Source organism: Notamacropus eugenii, chromosome 5, assembly GCF_028372415.1.
Source record: "Notamacropus eugenii isolate mMacEug1 chromosome 5, mMacEug1.pri_v2, whole genome shotgun sequence".
In the NCBI taxonomy this organism is placed as follows: Eukaryota; Metazoa; Chordata; class Mammalia; order Diprotodontia; family Macropodidae; genus Notamacropus; species Notamacropus eugenii.
The window spans coordinates 162,676,750-162,690,599 of record NC_092876.1 but is presented as its reverse complement, the minus strand read 5'-3'; the positions used below and the strand labels follow the sequence as shown (position 1 = coordinate 162,690,599).

The 13,850-nt window shown below is 40.7% G+C and overlaps 1 protein-coding gene across 6 annotated transcripts in view; it reads left to right on the top strand.

The window, feature by feature from the left end:
- LOC140508463 (nuclear pore glycoprotein p62-like) overlaps positions 1–10,865 on the top strand; it is a 29,564-nt gene extending 18,699 nt beyond the window's left edge. For 3 of the 6 annotated variants that reach the window (XM_072616408.1, XM_072616406.1, XM_072616410.1), the window contains 2 exons: positions 8,644–8,731; positions 10,045–10,865. In XM_072616408.1, the coding sequence (XP_072472509.1) occupies positions 10,135–10,758 (624 nt within the window). In that variant the 5' untranslated portion in view covers positions 8,644–8,731; positions 10,045–10,134 and the 3' untranslated portion in view covers positions 10,759–10,865. Of the gene's footprint in view, positions 1–8,643; positions 8,898–10,044 lie in introns of all 6 variants that reach the window. The other 3 variants (XM_072616407.1, XM_072616412.1, XM_072616409.1) reach the window with 2 other exon arrangements.
- Positions 10,866–13,850: the final 2,985 nt, after the last annotated feature.

The window sequence follows — 13,850 nt, the reverse complement described above, 5'->3', positions numbered from 1 at the left end:
TAGACCAGGAACCAGTGGAATATTTAGGGATGAGCAATGAACGTGTTCAAAATGTAGTGATAAGGTTGGTACAGAGTTAACAACATAGGGTCCCAGGAGTGGAAGGAGCTCATGTATAGTTCATGTCAATAGTCTTTTAAGATTGAGGTAAAATAGCACAGCCCTTCAAAGGAAGATCAAAGGTAAGGTTCCAGCAGAGTGTCAGATGACCAGGGAGAAATTTGCTTGCCTTTAACTTGTCTTTTGCCTTTTAAACTAGGAAGATTGAATATGATTCTGCTAGTGATAGAGGTTATTTTCATCTCCTTCTTCTGATGAAAGAATGAGAAGACACTATATTGGATACCCTTCCCTGGGGTTAGCATAGTACTTTGCATATAAGAACTTAACAGATCATTGGGTGAATGCATGACATTTCTTATACTTCAAAGGGATTGAGTTTACAGGGGCAACAACCACTAATAACCTTGTTTAAAGAGGGAAGAGAAGATCCTAAATGATATTGTGGGACATCTTTACCAGTTCTTTGAGGCTGAGACAGTATGACCAGGGATGGGTGGTCATAGCTGATGATCATTTGGGTCACAATAGCCACAAAGTGGCCATCACTTATAGCAGCTTTTTGGGGCTGCTGTTATAATAATAACAGAAGCAACAGAGAACGATAACATTGGTATAGGAATAGAGCCAGGACCCACGATGTCATTGATAGAGGTAGTCCCTGGAAGAGAAAACTCCCTCTATCAAGACAGATAGGCACTTTGTCTCCACCATATAATCAGAATTTCCCCAAACACTGAAAATTCAAGTGACTTGACCCCTATCACATAGCCAGGATGTGTCAGGGGAGGGAATTCAACCCAGCTCTTCCTGGATGTAAGGCCAGTTCTCTCTCCACTGTACCAGACTACCTGTAATTCTATTAAAAATAATATAATAACATGTGTATAGTGTTTGAAGATTGTAAGATGCTTTAAATATATTATGTCATTTGATTCCTACATCAATCCTTTGAGGCTGATGATATTTTTATCCCCATTTTCTTGATAAGGAAATTGAATCTGAAAGAAATTAAATTACTTGCCTAGGGTCCTATAGCTAATAAGTGTTTAAAGCAGGATTTTACTCATTCTAGGCCCAGTACTCTATCAACTATGCCAAGGTACCTGTTAATGTTAGAGGATGCCCCTGATTAATGTCCCAGTATCCCACAGATGGCTCAGTGACTTATACCATGCTCACATTAGAAAGAACTTTTTATATTATCTGTTTCAATTACCTTACTTTACAAAGACCTGCCATGACTAAGGAAAGGGCAGGGAACACCTCAGGATCATACTGGCAGTAACTGATAGCTATAGAACTAATGTCAATGTTTTGTTTTGGTTTTTTTTTCCATGGGGACAACTGAAAGAACACCAGGTTTGAAATCAAAGAAAATTGGCCCAAATGTTTGCTCTGACACTGCTGATGTGTCACTGGGCAAGTCATTCAACCACTGTTGACCTCAGTTTCTTCATTTGCAATGTGAAAGGGTTCGACTAGATGATGTATGAGGTCCCTTCGGCTCTAATCTGTGATCCTATTCAACTATGGTGATTCCCCATCCCAACTTACTCATACCCTTAACATATTCATACCCGATGCCAAAAATATGGCTGTAAGTTAATCCCGTTAACCTTAAGCTTTGGTTCCTATTAAAATGCAGATATTCCTGGCAGAGGTGCTAGTACTTATTTATATCTGAGTGTGAATGAGGTACCTGAGATCAAGTTTTGATAAGGAGAGTCAAAAGAGAGAAGAAAGTCACCTAGGGTACTGGGGGTGGAAAGAGGGTCAGAAGCTACTTTTCTGATCTTGCTTAGGTACTTGGAGCCTGGTATACTTGAGCTTACCCCTCCACAGGAGGTACTCAGAGAAGATGCCACTGGGAGATCCCACAATCCCTTCACATCCAGGGGAGGAAAATCTCCAGCAGGCCAGAGGATGCCAGGGTGTCAGATTGCTGCTGCATGGACAACTAACAAGACTGGGCAATGGGGGTAGAGAGTTTTCAAATGTTCAAAGGCAAAGCCTCAGTGACATGAATGGACAGTGTCAGCTGAAGCAGGCAAACCAAAATGTGGTTTAAATACCTTCCCTGTATGGTTTTGGAAAATAGCAAATTCTGATTCATCATAAATTGAGTTTGGGGAGGCAAAGAAGAGGGAAAGGTCCCAGCAAACTTGAATGAGTTGATCCCTTATAAAGTAACTTCCCTGAAATCAGTCTGTGTTGTCTTGACTGGCTAAAGCCCTGGAACTGATCAGTTCATGCTGGTTTGAAGTTGTTTATATGTAGTTGAGAATCTTGTTGTGTTTAAAAAAATTTTTTTTTAAATTCAACTCTGCAAAATCTGCTCTAACTCCCTCTTTATCAGAAAATTGCACGCTAATAATTTCCCAGTCTTTCCATCTACACCACTGAGATGATTTAATACCTCATAACAGAAGTAATTTTGTAATAATCACACAAAGGCAGCAATTAAAAAATATTGCTTATTTCAGGGCTTATAAATTGGTTGCTGGTAATTGACAACAGAATGTGTTTTTCTAACTCAGTGAAATGATATCTTCTTGTAAGCTGGCACAGTAATTATTATATTTGTACAGTACCAGAGGACTTCCAGCCAGTGTTTGACAGGGGGTTGATTAAATCACCCAGGTGTAATTGAAGGTTTTGATTGCACTAATCTAAAATTATCTGAGTTAGCAATCTAGCAATCCCCATTCCCGTTTCCATCACCTAGTTTTTAAAACTGGAGGACTATCAGTCTTCATACACCCCAGCTCTTAGGATTTTGCCATGGAAGAATGAAGAAGGCACCCTGGAGATCTTTTCAGTTCATTAAAAATGAGATAAGAAAACAGATCCCTTCAGTCTTGACCTAGAAGGCATCATTTGAAATAAGACTAAAAATGTTTCTGAAGGTTCCTTTATTTGTTTAGGTTGTAAGTTGTCAGGGGGCAGGGACCTTGTCTTCAGTCTGTCCCTGGCTGTTGCTGTTGTTTGTCCTTCATTCTCGAAGAGTCATGTATACTCTGGAAGCTGCTTAATTTACCTCAGAGGATGCATAGTAAAAACTGAGAGTTACCTGCTAGTTCATTTTTTTTTGACTTGATCATTTTTTAAAATCTCTCACTTTTGCAAAAGCAGTGATTTAGCCTGCTGACTTTTAAAAGGCAGTGAACTAAATGAGGAGGGGCTTTCTGGACCATGGTTAATAGAACCCTCCGAATTCCAATTCATTCATATTGTATAGTATAAACAACTCCCTGATCTCTTTATCCTGCCTTACACTATCTCCTCTCTTCTTACTCTGTCACCAACTATCCATCAAACATTTCCAAATGGATGTCCCACAGGCTTCTCCAATTTAATATGTCTAAAACAGAACTCATTTCTCTCCAAAAACATGCCCCTTCCCAATTACCCTGTTTCTTTGATTGGAAACCTTGGTGTAATCCTTGATTCCTCACTTCCACTCACCCATATATGCAGTCAGTTGCCAAATCCTGCCTTTTCTACCCCAACAATATCTCTCACATATGTATCTTCTCTACTTATACAGCCGCCACCCTAGTGCAGATCCTAGTCACCTCTTGTCTAGACTATTACAGTAGCCTCCTTGTTGATGTCTTTGCCTTAGTCTCTCTCAATTCCAGTCCATCTTGTCCATAGCTGCCAAAGTGATTATCCTAACACCTTATTCAGTCAACTCCAGTGGCTTTTTGTTACATCTGGGACTAAATATAAACTCTATTCGGCATTTATAGACCTTCACAACCTGACTCCAACCTACATTTCGAGGCTTGTTATCATTTTATTCCCTTTCATGAGTGCTCCAGTATAACCAAGCTGACCTTCTAACTACTCCTCATCCCTGACACTTCATCTCTTATCTTCATGCCTTTGCACTGACTGTTCCTCCCCTCCCAGCTTGATGTCTTTTTTCTTTCTGTAATTAAAGGGGCCATCCCTTGACTCACTTCTGAAAGAGGCCTGTTCACTGCATGAGGATTACCTCACTCTAAGTGAGTACCTGAGAAGGCCTTAGCCTAAAAAACCAGGGTCTCCCATTGCATCCTAGGCCATCTCCAGTTATCCTGATGAATACCTGGTCACTGGATCCAGATGACTCTGGAGGAGAAGTGAGGCTAGTGACCTTGTTCAGCCCTGCCTCTCTCAAATCAAAGTTAACTGCAAGCCGTGTCATCATCTTGATGTCATGGCCCTCTTCAAAAATGAAGTACAAACATGCCTAAAATGCACTCTCTCTTCAGCTCAGCCTTTTACAATCCCCAGCTTTCTGCAGGGATTAGTACCTTCCCTACAAGATTATCTCATATCTGTTTTGTACATGTCTATATGTGGACATGTTCTCTCCTTTGGCTAGAACGTAAGATCTTTGAGGGCAGAGACTCTTACTTTTGTCTTTGTAGCTCCAGAACCTAAAACAGTACCCAGCACATGGTAGATACTAAATAAACACTTGATGGATTGGAATCAATAACTGTACTATAAAACTAAATAAATGTGGATTTTTTGGAAGTGATTCATGGACATAGTGAGCTGGCCTTTGAAGAGTAAGTTACATTTATATAGATGAGAGAGAACCAGGTGTGAAAAGGCCCAAAGTCAAGAATAAACAAAGTGCATTTAGAATGCAGTGACTAAAGTGACCTGGCAAGAGTAAAGCTTATTAAACAGAGCAGTGGTAGAAGATAAAGTTGGAAAAGTAAATTGTAGGCAGATGATGAAAGGTTCTGAATCCAGTTAAAGAGGCTATACTCTTGGTAGACAATAGGAAACCAGTTGTTTGGTTTTTTTTTAAATAGGGAAGTAATATTCAAGTGGAAAGTCATTCTCACTGTGGTATGAAGAATAAATCAGATGACAGGATTGTGCAGAGCAGGTATTCTTAAACATTTTGTGTCAAAGAACACTTTTGGCAGTCTGGTAAAGCCTATGGACCATTTCTCAGAATAATGCTTTTAAATGTATAAAATGAAACCAATAGGATTTAAAAGAAAATCAGTTCTATAGAAATATAGTCATCGAAACATAAAACAAACAAATTCATGGACCCCAGGTTAGAAACCTATAGTGGAGAGAGAAGAAGACCCAATTGAAGGCTGTTGCTGAAGGGAGGGTTGAGGCAGGGAGCACCTGGAAGGGAAGATAGGAAACATATATCAGGAGAAGCAGGGATCTCTCTTTGTAGTGTTTCCTTCTACTATATTATGGCAGCTCCTTGTACCTAGAAGGTATCTTAAAGGAAGAAATTACAGAGCTTAACTGCTGAATGGATGTGGGTGCAAAGGAGGAAGAATCTGTGAATCCACTTAGGTATCATGAATTCAATTCACCAAATGTCCACCAAGTGCTTACAGGCTATTGTGCTGGAGATATAGGGACAAAACAAAATAATTCTACTCTTCAAGGTTATGTTTGAGGGAAGTAATGTATGCACAAGAAAGTATACTGGAAATACCACAGAGCAATTTCAGGAGGGAAAGAATACTAATAATAGGGAGCATCAAGGAAGGTCTCACACAGGAAGTGGCACTGGAACTAAATTTTGAAAGAAACAAAGGCTTCTGCTAGGCAGACTGAAGGAGATGGTGAATTCTGCACATGAAGGACCACATGCAGAACCATAGAAGTGGAGATGGAATACCAGTTTGACCTGAATGGAGAGTGTGTAAAGTAGTATAATTGGAAATATAAGTGGGGGCCAGTTAGTTGATGACTTTAAATGTCTGACTGAAGATTTTGTATTTTGTCCTAAACACAGTTGGGGGGCCATTGAAGATTTTTGAGTTAGGAGTGTAGCATTGGGAGACTGTGTTATAGTAGATAAAGCATTGGCTATGGAATCAGAAGACTTTGGTCTAAATTTCATCTTTAATATTTACTACTTGTGTGACCTTGGACTATAGGACCCTAGAGTCATTTAGCCTCCTTAGGTCTCAGTTTCATCATTTGTAAAATGAGAGAATGGGATTAGATTACTTCTTAGATTCCTTTCAACTCTAGATCTATAACCTCATAGTGTATTGAAATTGCATCTTGTCATGGTCCCCACCACCACCCCACCAATAATATGGTAAATAAGTATGTAATAGCCAATATAAAGTAATAGTAAATAAGAAATCGTCCTTAAGAATCTCAGGAGAAAACAGGGAAGCCAGTGGTGAAAACTGCCTCCTAAATTAATTAAGGCCATATCCAGAGATTATAACACTAAATAAATAAATAGAGAAGCTGGTTAGCCCCCATAAAACAACCCTCAGCTTGCAAGCTACAGATAAGCTATAGACATGCCCAGTAAAACCAAAAAAGAGGTATGTTAATGAGGCAACTTTAAGGTGATGTGGCTGAGTCTTAGTTGTCCCCTCCCTCTGTAGAACCCTATAATAATAGGACCCCCCAAAACCCTGCCCCTTGAGCTCTCCTCCAAGTACTGTGGATCCACACAGCCAGAGTGCTTCCAAGTCTTCTCCCAAGTTATATGGCCCTCTCACTCCCCCATCTATTTCCCTCACTATCTGCCTTCCTCTCCTAGCCCATTCCCCACTCTGTCCCTGAGCAATCTGCCTCTGTACTCTCTGTGCCTTATTAAAGCGTGATTGATGCATTGTTCTGAGCTTGGTGCCCGTGTGATCTTTCCCAGTGAGTATCCAAAGAAGTAGGCTTGTTTACCCCAATCTGATCAGGAAGTCCCTAGTGGTCCCCTTCCTTAAAGCATAAGGCGGGCTAGGATTTAATTTGTCAGAAGTTGTACCTACCATGGGGAAGCATGGTATTACAAACCCACTGGTAGAAAGAAAGAGCTAACAAATGAACTCTGTGCCCTTCCCTGCAGGGTCTTCCCCTCACGTTCAGGCTTAGTAGAACAACATATGGTCAGATGTGTGTTTTGGGAATAAGAATTTGGCAGCTATGTGGAACATGGATTGGAGAGAGAGGAGTTTGGAGTTAGGGAGACCAGTTAATTTATTGTAAAAAGTTCAGGTTAGAGTCCTGTACTAGGGTGAAGGTTATTTTAATGGAGGGAAGAGGATGTATGTGAGGGATGTTGTACAGGTAGAGCCAAGGAGACTTGGCTATCTACTTAGAGGCAGTGTGATTGGGGGGTGGGGAAGAAGGGGAGAGGGACGGAAGATATGGTTCTGGAGTCAGAAGACACCAATTAGTCAAATCCTGCATTCTTCACTTAAAACCTGTGTGACTTTGCACAAGTCACTTAACCACTTCTTTACCCCTGTAAAAATGAGGGGCTTAGATTAGGTGGCCTCAAAGGGCATCCCTAAATCAACGATCCTATGACTTGATTTGGAAATTGAGGAAGAGGGAAGAGTCATGAATGATTCCAGTGCTGTGAACCTGGGATGCCATCAATAGAACGACATTCTCCAGCAAAGTTCAGCTCCCCAGGACTGAACTGAGCAGACTCTCTGGGTGATATTAGGGATTGGTGTAAACCGAATAAACATGTTCGTGTGAAAATGTAACTGACATAGGGAGTTGCTTTAAACAATAAAAAAATTATTAGCTTAATCATCCTTTTTATGTACAAGAACACCAGAGCTTATCATTGAAGTTAATTCTGTTATCATTGTTGAGTTGTTTTTTCAGTTGTGCCTGTCTCGGCATGATCCCATTTGGGGCAAAGATACTGGAGTGGTTTGCCACTTCCTTCTCCACCTCATTTTACAAATGAGGAAACTGAGGCCAACAGAGTTAAGGGACTTGTCCAGGGTTACACAGCCAGTAAGTGTCCAAGGAAAGATTTGAACTCAGAAAGATGAGTCTTGACTCTAATTCTTGTTCTGGTTGTGTTCACTGGACCACCCAGCTGCCCTACTGAAGTTATAATGCCTGTACTAGAAAGCCAGAAACCCAAGGACAGAGTCATTAATAGAAGTGTCAGGGTCAGGAGAGTATGAGATTTCAGGATGGTAGAGAGTTTGTTGATGAAATGTCTGATAAACTGGGTTCAAATCCTAGAGTGAAGTTTGGAGAAAATTGAAATTTAAGGAGGATAGGGAAACATCTTGAGGGTGCAAAGGTTCATTTCAATATAATTCAAACAAGTGGTTATTAAGTGTGTGCTAAGTACTTGGAAAACAATGAGAGAACAAAATCCTTGTCTTCATGGGGCTTATGTTCTACTGGTTCTAATCACCTCCCTGATGTCCTGCCCCCTTCAAGACTAAAGGACAGACAAGGCCATAGTATTTGATGTTGTTCAGTCATTTCGGTCGAGTCTGACTCTTTGTGACCCCATTTGGGATTTCCTTGGCAAAGACACTGGAGTTGTTTGTCATCTCCTTCTCTGGCTCATCTTGCAGATGAAGAACTGGGGCAAACAGGGTGAAGTGACTTGTCCAGGGTCACGCAGCTAGTAATGTCTCAGATCAAATTTGAACTCAGGAAGATGAGTCTTCCTGACTCCAGGCCGGGCTGCCTGCCCATTGTACCACTTAACTGCCAGATTATTATTATATTATTAAGATAGTTTATTCTTAATCATTCAGAGACTGTCCAGCTTGTTATGGATTATGATTATTGCTAATATTTTTTTCCTTTTTCTTTCAGCTCTGTTGTTGCTGTTGGGCAGGTTGGTAACAGTGGATAAAGTGACAGGCTTGGAGTTTAGAAGATTCACCTTCCTGTTTGAACCTGGGCAAGTCACTCAATGCTATTTGCCTCAATTTCCTCATCTGTATAATGAGTTGGAGAACGAAATGGCAAACCACTCTAGTATCTTTGCAAAGAAAACCCCAAATAGGGTCGTGAAGATTCGGACACAATTGAACAGCTAGTCACCAGAAGGGAATCCAGATAAAAGAGTAGGTTAATCCCCAAGCAGTCAGTTTCACTCTTCATCAATTTTAATAAAAGACTTCTGGGAGAAAGGGGAAGAAATGACTGTCTGCTAAAATTAGATTTTGGGATTATCTCTGGAATTCCTTTATCTTAGGCCCCACCCAGCTCTGTCTTCATCTTCCAACTTTCCCTCTGCCATTGCCTTCCCCATTTGCATGCCTAATTATAAACTGGTAATACATTCTTGCATTTGATACCTTCAGATATTTGGTTACCAAGCCAACTTCTTATAAGTCTGTCTTCTAGGAATGAGAGGGAGCTTTGTAAGAAGAGCAGTCTGCCAGCATGCCTACACTTTTAGCTCCAAGGGGAAACTGAGAGTGGACAGAGTGGGAAATATTTCAGGCTATTAGAATTTTGGCTTTAAATTTGAACTAACACTTGGAGAAAGATTTAGGAAAGATAGATGTCAATTCTCTTATTTTTTCCTCCAAGTCATCACCTTGAGTCAATAGGCAGTCACTAAGTGTGTGTTAAATTGAATATAGTAGATCCATGCCATGAAGTCTATATTAATTAGCTAGATTTTCCCCTGACTCTGTATAAGTCAGGGCTGCTGTCTTACACAGTTCTTTGGAGCCAGAGTATGATTCACTGTAAGTGGATCAAGGAGAATTTTGAAATCCAATAGAGACAGATAGACTGCATCTTCTCAAGGCCTGGGTCCTTAAAGGAAAAAAGTGACCTACATATGGACTCTGTTCCCTATGCAAAATAAGTGTTGAGTGCCAGCCACAGAACAGATATTTGGAATCTTGCCACATGAATTTGAATGTGACCCTGGCCACTCTTTTCACTCTTCCTTGGTCTCTGTGCCTTCTGCACTGAGTGGTAGCTTCTTTGCAGAATGGGTGAACCTTGGCCAAGTTGCAGTTGTGAGAGGGAAATAGGACTAAGAACAGCAATTTTGCATGAAGAAAAGTTTTTCTACTTGGGGATGTCCATGGACTAAATTTGAGGAAAGGTTGGAAACTCAGTGAGAGTTGAACATTGTGGTATTTCCCATATAGTGTTAGGAAATTCTGAAAGTATTTAACATACTAAAGCTTCCTGGCTTAACAAGTGTAGGCAATTCCACTACCACTACTACAACTTTTATTTCCTCCTCAGGCTTTGCCTTGAATCGAAAGCCACTGACAGTACCTGGCATTGGCATCATCCCTTCCACCTGTGCTACCTACCACAATTCCAAGGCCCACAATGGATCAAGAGACTCCCTCATCTCATACCCCTGTGACGACTTATGCTCAGCTGGAAAGTCTGATCAATAAATGGAGTCTCGAACTGGAGGATCAAGAGAAACACTTCCTTCAGCAGGCCACTCAGGTGAATGCTTGGGACCGGACCTTAATTGAGAATGGTGAGAAGATCACTTCTTTACACAGAGAAGCAGAGAAAGTGAAGCTGGATCAGAAAAGGTTGGACCAAGAATTAGACTTTATCCTGTCACAGCAGAAAGAACTGGAGGACCTGTTGGCCCCTCTAGAAGAGGCAATGAAGGAGCAAAGTGGGACTATCTATCTGCAGCATGCAGATGAGGAGCGAGAGAAAACTTATAAACTAGCAGAGAATATAGATGCTCAACTGAAGAGCATGGCCCAAGACCTCAAGGACATTACTGAGCACCTGAATATGTCTGGAGGGCCTCCTGACACCAATGACCCCCTCCAGCAGATCTGTAAAATTTTGAATGCACATATGGATTCACTTCAGTGGATTGATCAAAATTCAGTTTTGTTGCAGCAGAAGGTGGAAGAGGTATCAAAGGTTTTCGAGAGTCGCCGCAAGGAGCAGGAACGTAGCTATCGGATCGTGTTTGATTAACTGTCCTGAGTTCTCTTGGATTGTGTTACTGTGTTATTCATTACGTATCCATTACATAAAAGTTCCTAGGGTACAAAGTTGAGTAAAGCATACCGTTATCTATTGTAGTTATTTTTTGTTACAGTAGAGTTTGTGGGAATTTTTCTCCATTCTAAATCTTTATGGTGATATGAAAACTCTGTGTTGGAATTTGCATTAGTTTTATCAAAATTTTGTGAATCTCTTTATGCCCATTAAATTGCTTAATGTTTTATGAAGTCTTCAAAAAAAAGTTGCAATCTCAGTGAGAGCTGAACATTATGGTATTTCACAGTGTGATTCTAGGAAATCCTAAAAACATTTAAAGGTGTGTCTCAGACTCTGGTGTGTATTTCTCTGTAAGCCACATGAGGCTGTCCCCTCCAAAATCTGGGCCAGGACTGGCCTAGTCCTTGCTTGGATGATAACCTCAACCCCAGCTCCAAGCCAATTCATACCTAGGGTTACTTAGTGATTTGGGTAATAATAATCTGTGCTTCTATAGCACTTTTCAATTAACAAAGCTCTTTTCCCCAAAATATTGTTGTGAGGTAGGTAGTACAAGAATTACCATTATCGCTGTTTTACAGATGAGGAAACAGAATCAGAAAGATTAAGCAACTTGCCCAGGTCATTGTCAGAGAAAGAACTTAAAGCTAGGTCTTGTGACTCAGTGCTGTTTTCATTAATAGCACACTGCTTCCTGGTCCCTTAGGAGTGGAGTTCAGGAACCCAGGTAAGGGAGGGTGGGGGTGGATATGGGAGGGCATATATTATAGAATGTGAAATTTTTCTTGCTTCAGGTGAGGATATCATATTCAAAACTTTCCATATTCCCTTCTAGCTTTAAATCCTATACTTACTAGCCCAAGGTGATAGGGTGCAGAAGAGGATAAGATGAAATTTGTCTTCCCATGTATGTAACTGCTGCTGGATAATACATAAATATCACTCCTCTATCCAAGCCCCAGCCACCTGAATGAGAATCTAAAGTCTGGGTTATTTACCCAGTTACTTACTATAGTAATTTACCCAAAGTTTCTTGGATTTAAGTCCTCCAAGCTTCCTGGTTACAAGTGACTCTTCAGGATAGACCATACAGAAGACTACCAATTTTTTTTTCCTTTCCTGAACTATTAAGTAGATAATTTAATCAATTACTAGTAATATGCTCCAGCTTACTTAGACTTTTTCACAAGTCTCTTTGGATTGCCTACAGTCTCAATTCTTTAGAGGTTGTGGGAATTGCACAGGAAGATGAAGTCACTGGAAGAACATTTGTGTTAGGCAACAGCTTGGGTTTGTCAAGTGCTGCACAATTTCCCCAGTGCAATCCAGAGACACATGACAAATAATGAAGAGATTTAAGAGGGGTGGAAATAGAACAACATAGGCTGATGCACACAACCAGTGATCACTTGCATGCAAGTAGAATAAGGAGTATCAGTAGGGAAGAGTATGATTGGAAAAGTTGAGTTGGTCACATGTTGAGAGTGACACACTGGTACTCATGAAATCTTAGAAGACTTGGAAGAAGTCTTCTTCTGCATAAAGTGGAGCTTGTGGATGATTTTGGGGGAAGACATAAACAAATGAGCAGGATGAGAAGATACCGATGGACTATGCTTGGTATAACTGAATGAAGTACTCACATCCATGAAATCATGGATCTTTTAACAATGTAGACAAGTTATAAAAGTTCTCGATTTACATGGATCCAAGTTCATATCTTGGAAGTTCCTCAATAATTAATATTCTTGGATTCATGGTTGCCCTCAGCTCCTTGGGAGTATCTAAATTTGACTAATGTCTAGGGGTATTCAGTTCCTTTTGAAAGCAACTGAGGGTACAAAGACATGGAGCATAGACTAAGTTTTATAAGCACACAACAAAGAATTTAGGATTGACTTGTATTTGAGCTTACAGACAATCCAGAAAATGTTCTCCTTTGGTGTCATCCACAATCCCCAGGGACCCAGACAGTTATTCCAAACTTATAGAACCAGCATGAAGTTGTTCGTCTGCAGTTTTTCAGTCATGCCCAACTCCTTTTGACCTTATTCCCTAAGTCTGCACAATCCACTTTGCTTATACTACCCTGAAGGACAACATCTGAGTTTTCTCTTCCATACAGTGAATTTGCCTTGGTGCTCCTTGGTTTTAGTTGGCATGGTTCCTGGCTTGAAGCAGAGCTCCTTCATCATGCTGCCTCTGCCATTGCTCTACAAAGTATTTTTGTCCTTTGTCTGATTCCCATTGCTTTTGTGCACAGCTGCTGCTGCTGCCGTCATTTACCCCTTTTTCAGGATAGTGTTACATCTCTTACAAAGAGATAGGCTGGGTCAATATGTCTTTGGGCTGGTTAACACAGTTTCCACTCTTGTTGGCTAACATTCTACCCAGTTAACACACAAAAGGGCCATTCAGGCATATCTATTAAAACATTTTGACTAACCTGTTTCAACTGGCAGGCCCTAGTCCCTTGGTCCTAGCTAAGATAAGGTGACTCATTTGTATAATTCATTTAAAATAGACTGAGACATTGACCCTGTTTTCTCCCGTATTTATGAATGAAAGATCTCTGTCAATGTCTGTAGAATGGTGGAAGATTTCTGTGGTCTGATGTTCTGTTTGCTGCTTCTAGCGGTTAGATACTTGATGTACTGCTTGGCAGTCATTCACTAAGGGGGATGAAGACTGAGGAGTTAGGAAGGACTTCTGGTACCAAAATTTCCTAACAAAAGCTCTTTTCATGGACAACAGTTTGGGAAGTATCTATGACATCTCCTGGTTCTTGAACAGCAACTTCAAGTCTTTCATCTTGAACAGTAGATCTCATAAATATCTTAAACTTGACATTCCCCACACTATCCTCCTTTCTTCCTAACTACCCTGTTACTGTAGAAGACACCATCATCCTCCCATTCACGTAGGTTTAAAACCTAGGTGTCATCCTCCACTTCTCTCTCACTCTTTTCCCTGCCCCTGAATCCAAGTCCTATTGATTCCGTCTTTGCTACATCTTACCTACGTTCCCCTTTCTCTCCTCTGATACTGCCACCATAATGGTACAG